The following is a 14,560-nucleotide window of genomic DNA, read 5'->3' as shown; positions in this document are numbered from 1 at the left end:
GGTGAGTGGCTTGGAGGTGGTGGTGTTCCCATGTATCTGCTGCCCTTGTCTTTCTAGATGGAAGTGGTTATGGGTTTGGAAGGTGCTATTTAAGGACCTTCAGTGAGTTTCTGCAGTAAATCTTGTAGATAGTATACATTGCTGTGGTGGAGGGAATGGATGTGATGCCAATCAAGCAGGTTGCTTCGTCCTGGATGGTGTCAAGCTTCTTGAGTGTTGTTGAAGCTGCTCTCATCCAGGCAAGTGGGAAGTATTCCATCAGACACCTGACTTGTGCCTTGTAGATGATGGACGTGCTTTAAGGAGTCAGGAGTTGACTTAGTCACCACAGTATTCCTAACCTCTGTCCTACTCTTGTAGTCACCGTGGTGGGTCCAGTTGCATTTTTGGCCAAAGGTAACCTCAATGATGTTGGAAGTTCAGTGAAGTTAACACCATTGAATGTCAAGGGGTGGTGGTCAGATTGTTTCTTATTGGGGTTGGTCATAGCTTAGCATTTATGTGGCACGAATGTTACTTGCAACTCTGTTGGCCCAAGCCTGGATAGTGTCCAGATCTTGTTGCATTTGAGCATAGACTGCTTCAGTATCTGAAGAGTCGTGAATGGTGCTTAACATTGTGCAATCATTGGCGACCATCCCCACTTCAGACCTTATGATGGAGGGAAGGTAACTAATGGCAGTTGGTGACAGATAAATGACAGTGTGTCCTGTTTTGTTCTTTCCCTGAATTGAAATACTTAATCAGCTTTGTTTCCAATTTCCAATCTTCTCTCAGTTTCACATAGTCCCTCTCCAACTCTTCTCTTCCTTGATTTCTCTGTCACCATTTCTGGTATTGGGAATCAATACCCACAGACTGTTTCATCTACCTTGACTATACTTTCTCACACCCTGGCTTTCTGGAAGGATTACACGCCATTCTCCAGTAATTGTTCCGATGATACAAGTTTCCACCTTAGTGATTCTGAGATGTCATCCTTTTTCCTCAATTGAGGATTTGGCACACAGTTGTTGATAGCACCCTTGACCATCTCCACCGTATTTCAGCAATTCTGCATCTCCCTCTCAGAACCACATTAAAGTTCCCTTTCAGCTCACCCTCATCCCCCCAGCCTCCACATTCAATCATCATTTTCCACTGTTGCCACATCCAGTGTGCTGTCAATACCAAACACATCTTCCTCTCCCTTTCAGTATTCTGAAGGGACTGTTCACTCCATGGCACTCTGGTCCACTGCTCAATCACTCTCAACAAACCCTCTCCTTCCACTGCATCTTTTCATGCAGGCACAGACGATTTAATACTAGCTCCATTATCTCTTTTATTCTCATCAACACTCCTTCGCGGTGAATTACTGTCATTCTTTCAATGTATTTGACTGGTATTCACTGTTCACAGTGCCATCCCATTACCCTGAGAGATTAAACAGAGATTAGGTGACTGCTTTGTGGATAACCTCCAGCCAGGTTGCAAGCATGGCCCTGAGATTCTGGTGGCCTGTAATTTTAATTCTTCACCTTACTCTAACACAGCTTTGTGTCCTTAGAGAGGTGACTGTTTCAGAGAATCTCAGCATAAGCTTGAGAAACAGCACCTCGTGTTTGATTAGACAGTTTACACCCTTCCAGACTCAACATTGAATAACCCACCACCTCAGTCTGGGTGCTGACCCTCTGTCTGGGTGCTCCTCTCTGAAGCTGGCTGCCATCCACTCTCTCAATCTCTCTGGGTATGTCCCCTCTCCCTGGGTGCACCTGTCTGCCTCTAACTGTAGCCCTTAGCTCTGAATGCTGCCCTTTTTCTTTCCAGTTGCTGCCTTCTCTCTGAGTCTTTAGGGGCTGCATCCTCCTCTGGGTGTTGTACTCTTTCTCTTTGGTTAGCGACCTCTCTCTGGCTGCTGCCTTTCTCTTGTTGCCTTCTCTGTTTAGGTAAGGCCCATCTCTCTGAGGGAACAGCATCATTCATAGAGAGGGAACTCTACCCACAGAATGGGGAGGTCTCGCTAAACCTATACAAGGCACTACTTAGACCATATTGTGTACAGTTTTGACCCCCTTATCTAATGAAAGACAAATGACATTGGAAACAGTCCAAGACGTTTCACTAGTTTGATCCCAGGTATGGATGGGCTGTCTCACGAGAAGAGGTTGAGTAGGTTTGAGTTTAGGAGAATAAGAGGTGGCCTTATTGAAACATACAAGCCCCTTTAGGGCATTTGACACAGTAGATGCAAAGAGTTTGCTTCATTTTGGAAGAGAGTCTAGGACCCGAGAGCACAGTCTCAGAGTAAAGGGTTGCCCATTTGAAAGAGGTATTCCTTCTCTGAGAGGGCTGCGAAACTGTGGAGTGCTTTACAACAGAGGCCTGTTGAGTCTGCGCCATTGCATGCATTCAAGGCTCAGATAGGCAGACTTTTAATCAGTAAGGCAATCAGGGGCTTGGGAGGGGAGGGGAGGGGAGGGGAGGGGGTGGACGTGGAGTTGAGGTGGATCAGGTTACTTCAATGAATGGTGAACAGACTCGACGGGCTGAATGGCCTCTCGGTTTCCCTCGGAGATGTTATCACCCCCTCCCCACCTCCGCTGACTTTCACGCCGCTGAGCCCAGTCTCCGCCCTGGCGTTCGTCTGGCGCAGCGCCCGCCCGCTTTTCCGGACTCTCGGTGTCCGGCAGCGGAGGGACATGGCCGGACTGGCCGCTGTGGCCGACGTGCAGATCGACCCCGACGGGGTTTTCAAGTATATCCTGGTGAGGGTGAGCAAGAAGGGCGGCCCGGAGCACAAGGACATTGTGAGGGGCACCAAGACCGCCGAGTTTCACAGTGAGTTTCCAGGGCCCGGGCTTCTCTGCACAGCCTTCTGGTTCTCGGTCTGTAATACAGTTTTTGACGTGTGTTTAAAAAAAAAACTTGTCAGAAGTGCACTGAGGTCCTACACCTCCTCCCCCAGTGTCTGAGCCCGCTGACCATATACGGCGTTGCACAGGATCCATGTGCAAGGCCAAGGTTAGAGTTTCATGCTGGCAGCTCAACCCAAACTCAAACCAAAGCTGTTTCCAGACTTAGGGAGGAGTGAGAGGGGTCAAGTCAGGACGAAAAGTTAGACACCCTATTTAGGAATATAAGCTCAAGTGTTTCACAAACCTATCCACCTACAATCTGTCTAACCCAGCCCTGGGTACATTCAGTGATCCAGAGTCTGCTGCTTATTGAGGAAGACGTTTCCAAACACTAACAACCATCTGAAAAAATAACCTCTTCATTTCTGCCTTAAGTGGGATGCTTCTTATTTTTAAAATGTTATTGCTGCTGTTGAAGCTTCCTCAGAGAGAAACGTCCAGTCATCATCGATACTGTCATGTCCGCTCATGTCATTTATACTTTACCAGGATCCCTTCTACTTCCACTGATTCTATGGAAGAAGACTAATTATGAGAATCTGTTGTACTTAATTACCACACAAATATTTTTTCAACCAGTTAAACACTTTCTGCCTGCCCTAATATTTCCCAGTTTCAAAGTTTTCTTTTTTGATGCCAAGTCGAACTGGAGGCACTGTGCAGAGGGACGCAACAATGTATGAACTTTTGTCTACCTTTATACTGCATTAAGTGGTAGAGTATCAGCTTATTTTAATAGCTTGCAGATGGGAAACCACATTTTGATCACAAGAACAGAAGAAATAGGAGCTAGAGTAGACCAATCTGGCCCATCAAGCCTGCTCTGCCCCTTAGGATCGTGGCTGATCTTCTCATGGACTCAGCTCCACCTTCTTGCCCATTCACCATAACCCTTAATTCCCCTACTATTCAAAAATCTATCTTTGTCTTAAAAACATTCAATGAGGTAGCCTCAACTGCTTCACCGGGCAAGGAATTCTACAGATTCACAATTCTTTGGGTGAAGAAGTTCTTCCTCAATTCAGTCCTAAATCTGCTCCCCTTTCTTTTGAGACTGTGCCCCCTAGTTCTAGTTTCACCTGCCAGTGGAAACAACCTCCCTGCTTCTATCTTATCAATTCCCTTCATAATTTTAAATGTTTCTGTAAGATCCCTCCCCATTCTTCTACATTCCAGTGAGTATAGTCCCAGTCTCTCCTCACAAGGCAATTTTCTCAATTCTGGAATCAGCCTAGTGAATCTCCTCTGCACCCCCTCCAGTGCCAGTACATCCTTTCTCAAGGAGACCAAAACTATACATGGTATTCCAGGTGTGGCCTCACTAGCACCCTATACAGCTGCAGCATAGCCTCCCTATTTTTAAATTCCACCACTCTAGCAATGAAGGACAATATTCCATTTGTCTTCTTAACTCTGTGATTCATGCATAAGGACATCCAAATTCTTCTGCACAGCAGCATGCTGTAATTTTTCACCATTTAAGTAACAGTCCATTTTGTTGTTATTCCTACCAAAATGGATGACCTCACATTTACCAACATTGTACTGAATTTGCCAGACCCTTGCCCACTCACTAAACTGTCAAGTATTCAGAAAATGATGAAAGTGATTTTAAAAAAAAACTGAACTCCACACATCTGTATGTATGTAACTAACTGAACAGTGGTTTACAAATGTTGAAAGTGTTTAAAAGTTAACAAATGAAACATCATTGCTTCTTCTTGTTGGCCCTTCATGTTGATTTGTTTCCTCTTGCCTGGAGATGTATGTTTCAGTGGCAAATTGAATGCAGACATTACTGAAAGAATATGGACTAATTAAGGAATTGGTGTATTGATAGTAGTAAAATATTTACACCTTTCAGTCGGTGATAAGAGATGAAAATGCAATAGGATTTGTAGATATTTTCTAATTAATCTGTTTAGAGATTTTATGACATACCTCTGAGGCAAATCTGACCTGGACCCAGGCCTCCTGGCCTACAGGTAAGGACACTTCAACTGCACCATAAGGCCCCAATCAACTGGATTTGTAAGTCATTCCTGTGTCTGCTGTTTTAATGGATCAATTAATCAGGGAATTTTAAATGACTGACAACAGATAAGATTGCTCAACTGACTCATGAAGCATTTTTCCATTAATATATAATCCAGACTAAATGCACAATGCCAGTTATTAATACAGGCAATTGGCTGGAAATGTTACTCATCAAGATGGTATGGTTGAACTATTCACGTTCTGCACTTGTCAGACTGCAGCTTGATATGGCCTTTGAATTGTGTCAGTTTAGTTCCCACTGACTGCCTGACCTCAATATCACATTCAACTAATTTTTCACTGTAGATCCTTTGACGTAAGAGGTAAGGTTCTGAGAGAAATGTTCACAGAAACTTGTTGCCTTTAAGTACTGTCCTCCCTTGTTTACTGTTGTTTGATCCCCATTAGACATTGCTGGAGAAGATTCACATGTTTTGCACATAAGAGCTAGGAAAAGTTGGGCGTTGGCTACAAGCAAAAGTCCTTTCCCAGCAGAGACAAAACTATCTGAACAGCACAATAGTAATCATTCAGTCCATAAGAAATGAACGACTGTGTTCTAAGATGTTGAGATATGACATATGGGAAGTGGCTTTGTTGTTTTGACTTTGAGAAGAATGATAGATTTATGTAAATTACTTTAAAGATACTATTTGTACTACATATTCCATTTCTTTTCCAACATTACTTATTTCTTGGGTAGTGACCGACTTTCGTTTCACGTCGAAGGGACCAAGCTTTAGTGATTGGTGTTCTGAAAGGTGTAATGTTGAGGAAGTGAGAATTATCAGAAGAAAAAGTAGTCAGGGCTGATTTGTAAGCAAGATAATTGAAAAGCAAAATGCGAAGTTGGGAGAATGCAGAGTTTGGTGGAACACCGGTTAGAGGAATAAGTAAGTGAAGCAAATCAATTATACCACAGATGTTGTGATTTAAGAGCTGAGGGTAACTATTCTACTCCAACCATCCCAGTATCTCGGAATGCATAACTGAATAGAAACCTAACCACTGTGAGTTGCCATTACAATATTTTCTCATTGGTGCTCCTGTGTGTGTGTACTAGTGATGCAATGACATTTCTATGCCAAGGTATTTATGTCTTAAGTATTGAAAGATTCATGATGATTGGTCATTCTGTGAAGAGATATACAAGACTCATTAACATTTACTTTTCCATAACATTAGTTCCAGGAATATCTTGGGTTAGACTATTTAAATCTATAAAACAAGCAGGTTTGTTTGGTAGATGATGCAACTTTCTCTCATCTTGCTGCAGATAATATTTTTGAAAAACTGGCTCCTGAAATGGAAAAGCTGGAGCTGGAATGCAAGTGTCTGGGAGGTGGAAAAATTGATCACAACAGCAAGGAGAAAAAAATTCGTGTATTCGGTGTTTCCACGGTGAGTTACCTACTGCAATTCCTAAGGCACAATGCAAGATAACTTAAGTGTTGATAATAATGTTGCATTTCAGAAACTCCCTGTGTCATGAATAATTTACACTCCACTACCTTTACCTACCTTCCTTTTTTTTGTGCTTGTCATATACGTGTCAAAACTCAGGACCCAGTCCTTGCATCCTGAAGCTACCCATGCAAAATGGTTATCAGTTCATATTGTAATTTTCACAATAACTATTAGTTGATGCAATCCTTCAACCCTATCCATGTTTTTCTTGGCTGCTGCAGGGCATGTGTTGTAAACTCTAGGGTAAATATTTCATTAGTGCAGCTAATATGCAAAGAACAATCCCAGTGAACGCATGCAATCATAGAAGCTCCTGAGCTGCGCTTGTTTGTAGACCATGATCTGTGTCTTTTTATTTGAGGGGAGGGGAGCATTAAACGGTTGGTGCTCAGACGATGTAATAGCAAAGCATTTGGAAATCATGCCATAATTAAGCAAAGTCAGCATGCTTCAAAAGAGGGAAATCATGCCTGTATCATAATTATTTGTACAAGCAAGATCGATAAAGGTGAACCAGTAGATGCAATATTTTTGGATTTTCAAAAGTGTTTGAAAAGGCATTGCACATAAGGCTATTTAATAAGACGTGAACCCATGATGTTGGGGTGCTATATTACCATGGATGGATGATTGGCTAAGTAATACAAGATAGAGAATTGGGATAATGGAGGCATTTTAATGATCACAGCTGCAACTTGAGCACCACAAGGATTAGTTCAGGGCCAGAATTAATTACAATATATTAATGACTTGGATGAGGGAAGTTCACAGATGACTCAAAAATATTTGGGAAGGTAAGTGGTGAGGAAGAGTCTACAAAGTGGCATCGGTAGATTATGTGAGCAGACAAAAACTTTTTAGGTGGAATATGAGAATATGTGAGGTTGCGTACTTTGGCAAAAAGAATTTGGAATCTGGTGTTGAGTTGGTATATGGGAAGGCAAATAAACTGTTGGCCTTTAATTCAAAAGGAATGGTGTATATAAATAGAGAAGTCTTGATCAAACTATACAAGACACCAGTTAGTTCACACCTGGAATGCTGTGAGCTGTTTGTACCCTCATCTAAAGAAGATATATTAGTATTGGAAATGTTCACTATTCAGACCCAGGTATGGAGGAATTTTCTTATGCAAAGATGTTAGTAGGTTGGGCCTTTACTCATTGGGAGTTCAGAAGAATGAGAGCTGACCTTATTGAAACATGCATGTTTCTTGGGGGTTTGACAGGTTGTTTCCATTGTGGGAGAGTCTGGAACTAGAGGGCCTTTTCTTGGACTAAGGCATTGCCCATTTAAAACAGATATATAGAGGAATTTCATCTAACAGATGGTACTGAATCTGTAGCATTCTTTAGCACAGAAAGCCATGGGGACCGGATCATTAAATATGTTCAAGCTGAAATAGACAGATCCTTAATCAGTAAGGGAAGCAAGAGTTTGTGGGAAGGCAGTAAAGTGAATTTCATTAAATGGCAGATCAGACTCGATGGGCTGAGTGGCCTACTTCTCCTTCACCTTATAGTCTTCTAGAAGCAGCTCTTGACACCACATTTATATTAACCACAGTTGAGTCAGTCCTCCAGTACATGGTGCTTCTACTGCAATCAAAATATTTCTCAAACTTGCCTCTTGAATTTCAGGCTGCACTTAGGATAGCCCCAGATGATGCAGCTCTCCCTTAGACCCTTGGGAAACAATTGTCGTAACCTGTATTCTTAATGATTATGAGATAACAAGGTAGAGAGCTGGATGAACGCAGCAGGCCAAGCAGCATCAGAGGAGCAGGAAAACTGATGTTTCGGGCCTAGACCCTTCTTTATGATTATGCTTTGCAAGTAGCCTTTACATAAGAGAGATGATAAAACTGTGCCTGCATAGGAGGGCAGATGAGGAATGGTGGTGTGTCAAAAAGTAATTTAAAGGGCTAGAGCTGTTCCATCGCTGTACATCCAGTGTTCCTAAACCATCTTCACTTCCACTTTCTTGTAGTTCTTCAAATACTAACTTTATCATCTTTTGTACAGCTCCTTTTTCTATTCAGTGATGGATAAATACATGATGTGCAGTACATTTATGTTGTGTGATGTACAGCACTGAATTGTGTCTTGCCCAGCTGGTTTTATTAGCAGTGGGAGTTTGTGTGCTGGTTTGCTGCATGGATGCAATATGACTGGTGTTCAAACACCTGCCAGCTCGCTGGGTTTCTGCACACTACACCTCTACTAGTCTTCCTTGTCATGGTGCGAAACACTGGTCTTGCATTGAACTAGTCATGTCTCATACTACTTCCAAAAGGAAATCTGTTGTCCAAATGCACTTTTATCTTTTAAATGTACTCTCTTCCCATGATTATTTTTTATGGGAATACTTAAGTTCATTATCTGTGTTACGTGACATGAACATGAAACATGATAACTGGTTATGAGCTCAGAGGAGCAGTGCAGTTTCGACCCTTGCACTTCAATGTGGAGGTCAGTTCTTTAAATGGAGAACTGGACTTGAATTCTTCACCACCTGTGTAATTCTGTCCATGTGATCATGCTGATGTAAATCATGATGAGATTCTGCAAGTTCAGAAAACTAGTTGTGCAGTTGCACAGTTTCAGGCCATATTCCCTGACACAAATTGAACAAATCTCAATCTGCTTAGGTGAAGTTCAAACATTCCTTGAGTGAACTTCCTTTAACAATTGCTGGTGTTTACACATGCTGGCATGTTGACTTCCTCACTGTATTCTTTTCAAATTGTACAAAGTACTGATGCCCCAATTCTTTCCTGAAAGTACTGTATGTATGACCTCCACTTGCATAGCTTAGTGGGCAAGGATTCAAGAAATTTGTTGGGATACTCATTTTCTTGTGTTAGTTTGTCCCAACAACAAGGCTTACTATATCAGGTTATTTACAAGTTACATTGTGATTCTCTTTAGGTCCTGTGAGTGCCCGTTCAATTCAAACTAATTTATCAACTTTAAATCGTTGCTATCTTCTAACTGATTCTCAAAGATTGAGATTTGATTAATAAATGTAACACACTTCTGATATACAGTAGGTGTGGTATTCTTATTGCAGCTAGCAAAATAAATTGAAGCATTTTGACTTCACGGTGTGACCCACAATCATTATCCATTATTGCCATGACTTACCCATTTATCATCTAATTTAGATGTAGCCAGATTGATTCTCCAAGTTTCAACCTAAGCCAAGTAGTCAATGGAATCCCACTGGATGTCATAGATTTTACTACAAAAAAGGAAATCTTCAATATTTACATAGGCATTGTGAACTCACCAGTCCAGAAGGCTTGAGACCAAGTTGTTTCTGGATTATAGTTGTTCATCACCACCTTCTCAACAATTAAGAATGAGCAACAAACACTGGTTTTGCTGATGACACTCGCATCCCATGAAAGAACACAAACACAAGCACGTGAACTGAGAAACACAATAGATGTAAATATTTGAAGCAGTAATTTAAAAAAGTAGAATTAAATCAAAATTCCGTGGATGCTGGAAATCTGAGACAAACAAAGTTGGAGAAACCCAGCAGATCTGGTAGCATCTTTGGAGAGGAAAATAGAGTTAATGTTTTGAGTTTGGCATGACTACTCCAGACCTCCTGAATTTTCCCAGTAATTTTTTTAAAAAAGTTAACTTATCCAAGTTCTGTATCTTCTATGGTTCTGCTGTCAAAGTACTGTACTACAGTGATGCTGAGATTTGCTTGGGTCTGCTGAAAATTTTTCCAGACATTACCTAGTAGAGGTAACAAAATGTTTATGTGCAGTTACTAATTGTGAATACTAGCGCCACCACAGATATGTGCAGTGTTTTCTCACCTCTGCACCTGCAGCAGATAATAACTTTGTCAGGATGGATTTGTTACCAGTTTTATACATGTGGCTACAAAAAAACCACACGCTGACCTTGCTTTACCCAGAGTTGTGGAATTGATTGTATCTATGTAAAGCAGCTTTAAAGTTTCCTAATTTAAGTCTGCAATTAAAATGCACACTTCTGCCATCATTAACTACCAGGGTGAAGTTGAAGTGTTTTCTTGGTTTCTTTTTTTTTTGCTCCTTGCCCTACTGAAAGCAGACCAGCGCTATGCTAATGTTAACCAATGGCATTGCAGCAGTAAAAGCAAATGATTGTCATGCTGGTTCCTAGAAGGCCTGACATCACATGGAAGCAGAAAAAAAAGTTAACATTTCAAGTTGAGTATAACGTTTAGAACAGAATGGAGGTAGAAATGTGACATGTAGAGTAGAGAGTGGGAGAACTTAAATAACAAAGATGTCTTTCGGGAGGGGAAAAAGGCAAAGGGGTGTAGTAATGCTTGTAGTAAAAAAAAAAAGACCGGTCCAGATTTGATGATAATGGCAGAATAATGAACAACTGCGCCTGAAAGCAAAAGTATGAAAACAAGACATAAACAAGCATTTGACAAGGAATCAAAATGGAGGACAGAGTTCATGATCCAAAATTGTTCAACTGTGTTGAGTCCAGAGTTTGTAAAGTGCCCTAAGAAAGATGAGGTGCTGTTCCTCAAGCTTGCTTTGGGTTCCACTGGGACTGTGTAGAAGGCCTGGGACAAAGATGTGAGCATGATAGCAAGTTTAGAAATTAAAATGGCAAGCAACTGGAAGTTCAAGGTTGTGCCAGTAAACTGAGCTGAGGTGTTCAACAAAGCAGTCATCTAGTTTACGTTTGTCTTCCGAATGTGGAAGGGACTGCGTAGAGGCTTTGAAGTCTGTGCCTTATCCTGCCCGTAGCTGCTGTCTCCCTTATCAATTGTTTTGGTATCAAGCTCAGGAAATTTGGATGAACCTACTGAGTGATGCTATAATGCACAGCGAGAGTAAATATAATTGATAACCCACTGTTTTATTTGTCTTAGGGTTTTGGGAAAGCAGATCACGCCATCTCTGTGGAAAAACTGAAATCCGTGTACAAGGATTACGAAATTACGTGGTCCAATGACACCAAGTAAAGTCACCATGTGGAATCCTATCCATCAGTAGAATTGTTATTTAACTGCGTTCACTTTGTTTTATTGATGCGATTTCTATGTTTCCAGATGCAAGTCGTTTCTTTATGGTATTCAGTTGAGCTATGGACAGTGCCAAGGGACTTTGTGTACTGTGATATTAAACTATATCCATATTGAATGTACTTTTGAGATACATTGTCCAATAAATGATATGTTTTGAGTTTGCCTCAAATGCATTGTGTGAAAATTTTCAGTAGACTTTGCTGGGCTGTAAAATCATCTTATTGTATTCCTTGTGCTGTTCTAGCACAAGTAATGTTTTGTGTTGATTATCAGAATGCAGCTTTACACACCTTTTTGAAAATATTGCTTTATTTTAAAAGATTGACCAGAGCCGTCAACCTCTAAAATTAGGCAGTGTGCCTCACTGAAGTTTATTACTCTGTTGTCTTTTTTAAAAGACCAAGATTTTATAGGCTGGAGAGCATCACAATGGTTGACATTCATAGCTTTAAGAGAAAATAGAAAATAGAAAATGCTGCAAATATTCATCAGTTTTGATGAAAGGTCACAGATTTGAAACATTGTCTAATTCTGTCTGCCCAGAAGCTGCCAGACTTCGAGTTTTCCAGTATTTTCTAGTTTTACTTTGGATTTCTAGCATCTGTAATGTTTTTACTTTTGTTTTCATATTTTCACTGTTTGTTTGCAGCTCAAGGAAACACACGTTAAAGCTGTGGATAGTTTCAAAGTGCTGCAACTTAGTAAATACCTGAAAGAGAAAAATAACTGATTGCTTAGGGCGGGACCCAGCTGAAGTGGTATGAGACAGTGGAAAAAAGAAGTGTATTTTCTAGTTATGATAAACGTTTCTATTGCAGCTTCTGTAGGAAATGGAACTTAAGTCAGAAACTAGGTACTCTAAGCATATTTAGTGAGGTTAAACTACAGCATTCTGTGGAAGAAGAACACCCATCGTTTTGCGTCCCTTTGAATTCTGTTTCAAGATTAGTATCAAAGGGGCTTTATCTGTTAAATCATATCTTTTGCAAAAACCAGTGTTTGTTTTCAACGCACCACCAGAATCTGTGGTTTGTAACGGGTTCTATTATTTCTGCAGGAGGTGAAAACATTTCACTTCAGTTAGGAATAATTACCGGTGGCTTGTGAAGGAACCTGCTACTCATTTCAAATGCAGTAGGAGAAAAAAATTACTTTCTTTGAAGAAATTTTACTGGGAAATTGTATTCAAATACCATTGGTTTATGCTAGAAAATGTACACCAGACACTGTGACTGATCGCAGTTTGTTCACTGTTCTTAAAATTATTTTAAAGTTCAGAGATGTTTTTGTTTTTGAAGTTCAGCAAGCATCTGGTCTGTGTAGCTTGCTTCATTTCGAACACCAGGTTGTGTTCCAGTGTTTGACTGAGCAACTAGAGATCAGTACCTTGCTCATCACGTATTCTTAACTTGAACAGCAAAATAGTATCAGATGAGGAGAAATTCTGCGCGGTGTTAGACTGCTTTTTGCCAACATGTTTATCAAGGCTAAGAGCAGAGTTAGAAATTCTTTTCAGGTAGGGGAGTGGGTCATCCAATAGAATATATTCTCCTTTTTTGTGTTTTACGGAGAAATTTGGAATCTGCAATATGGAGGTGAAGAGGCCAAGCTTTGAAGGAGCAGGAGAGAAGAAACAATCCTGTGATACCAGGATCATGTTTTAAAGACCGGTTCTGAGGGAAAAATGGAAGTTTGAGGGGATTCTATGGTTGCAAGATGCTGGGAATTTTAGTCAGAATAACATACAGTCAGGAGAGCTTATTTCCACAATATTCAATTTAATAAATGCCTCCCAATTTGGAGAGCAAAACCTGAGCAATGCTAGTGCTGAATTCCTGAGTTTTTGGGAGAAATTTACCTGAGGGCCTTGTTACATGTGAGCACAGGCCTCAGTGCTAATCCCAAATTATTACTAATGCAAATTAAATCTAGATGAAATCTCCATGGTCTGAACTACACTTGCATTGCCCATGCCAAATGGGTTGAGTTCCAACTTTTACTCAAACGAAGAGCCATTTTTAGCTGAAATCTCGAATCAACTTTGGGTTTCAATACAATGAATCTGACAGGTAAAATATGGAATGTTCAACTTCAAGAATGGTCCACAGAGCAACATTATAACGGATAAAAATGGAAGCAAGGAAGTGATGGAAAGGGAATACAAGTGAAAGTAATTTGCAATCAGAAGATTTTTTTTTTCCTAACTCATTCAAAAATAGAAGTGAAAAAGTAGGGAAATTGGGGTCACAGTTTACAGGAAAGGAATAAAAGAGGAGATTAAATTTGTTGAAAGCTGTAGCACTGAAACTACGGCAGACCTTAGGTCACTGGTGATAGATTAAGAATGAAAATATAGGAAAAATTGAGTGGAGATAAGGCTGTGCACTGGTGATTGTTGTTTGGGTTTGTGAAAGAAATGAAGCCAGATTTTAAAAAAAATTAAAACCGGTGACATTCTGGTTGCCAGATTGTTGTTGTCATTATCTAGGTGTGATGAGTACAACAGCCTCCAATCTTACCACCACCAAGATTGTAGTTGTGAAAACATTTGCTGGAAGAAATTGATGCAAGATGTAGTCAAAAGAATAGATAATGAGAGGAGTAAATTAATGTGAAGGTGGAGGGAGTGTGTCTTAAGGCGCTGTAAAAACCCAATATATGAAGATTGAGTAAAGAATTATATAATTCTCTGTATAGGATAGGCTACTCGGAGTGGAATTGAAATAGATGAACAGCGTAATAATTGTCAACCATCAGAATGTAGACTAATGGTAAGGCACAGGGACAGTTATTTTAAAATGTACCTTTTGGGTATTTTTCTAAAGTAGTAGGGAAAGGAGTATTACATGAGTAAGTATTACATGATGAGATTGGGAGAACAACAGGAAATAGCAATTAAAACGAAATTAGATTGTGTCAAATTGAGGAAACCGAAATGAAGATTCAAAGATTATAGGTGTCAGACTGGAAAAGCGAGATGGAAACGTGCCTAATTGAAATTAGCTGAACTGGACAATTAGCAAAAAGTCAATGGTCCTGCAATCTTCAAATCTTGAGATGGTTAGAGTAAGACATAAAGGTATCCCAATCATAGGGTAAAG

At 40.4% G+C, this 14,560-nt stretch overlaps 1 protein-coding gene across 4 annotated transcripts in view; it reads left to right on the top strand.

Annotated features, from left to right (window-relative positions):
* The first annotated feature begins 2,473 nt into the window (after positions 1–2,473).
* The window catches only part of si:dkey-51e6.1 (uncharacterized protein LOC558617 homolog), a 65,604-nt gene continuing 53,517 nt past the window's right edge, over positions 2,474–14,560 (top strand). For 2 of the 4 annotated variants that reach the window (XM_048601691.1, XM_048601692.1), the window contains exons 1-2: positions 2,480–2,823; positions 6,214–6,338. In XM_048601691.1, coding sequence (XP_048457648.1) covers positions 2,511–2,823; positions 6,214–6,338 — 438 coding nt within the window. In that variant the 5' untranslated portion in view covers positions 2,480–2,510. Of the gene's footprint in view, positions 2,824–6,213; positions 6,339–11,303; positions 11,629–14,560 lie in introns of those variants that run through there. The other 2 variants (XM_020526930.2, XM_048601690.1) reach the window with 2 other exon arrangements.

The sequence above is a fragment of the Rhincodon typus genome, chromosome 10 (assembly GCF_021869965.1).
Source record: "Rhincodon typus isolate 14 chromosome 10, sRhiTyp1.1, whole genome shotgun sequence".
In the NCBI taxonomy this organism is placed as follows: Eukaryota; Metazoa; Chordata; class Chondrichthyes; order Orectolobiformes; family Rhincodontidae; genus Rhincodon; species Rhincodon typus.
Note: the sequence above shows the minus strand (reverse complement) of the source record. Positions and strands in the feature narration are given on the sequence as shown.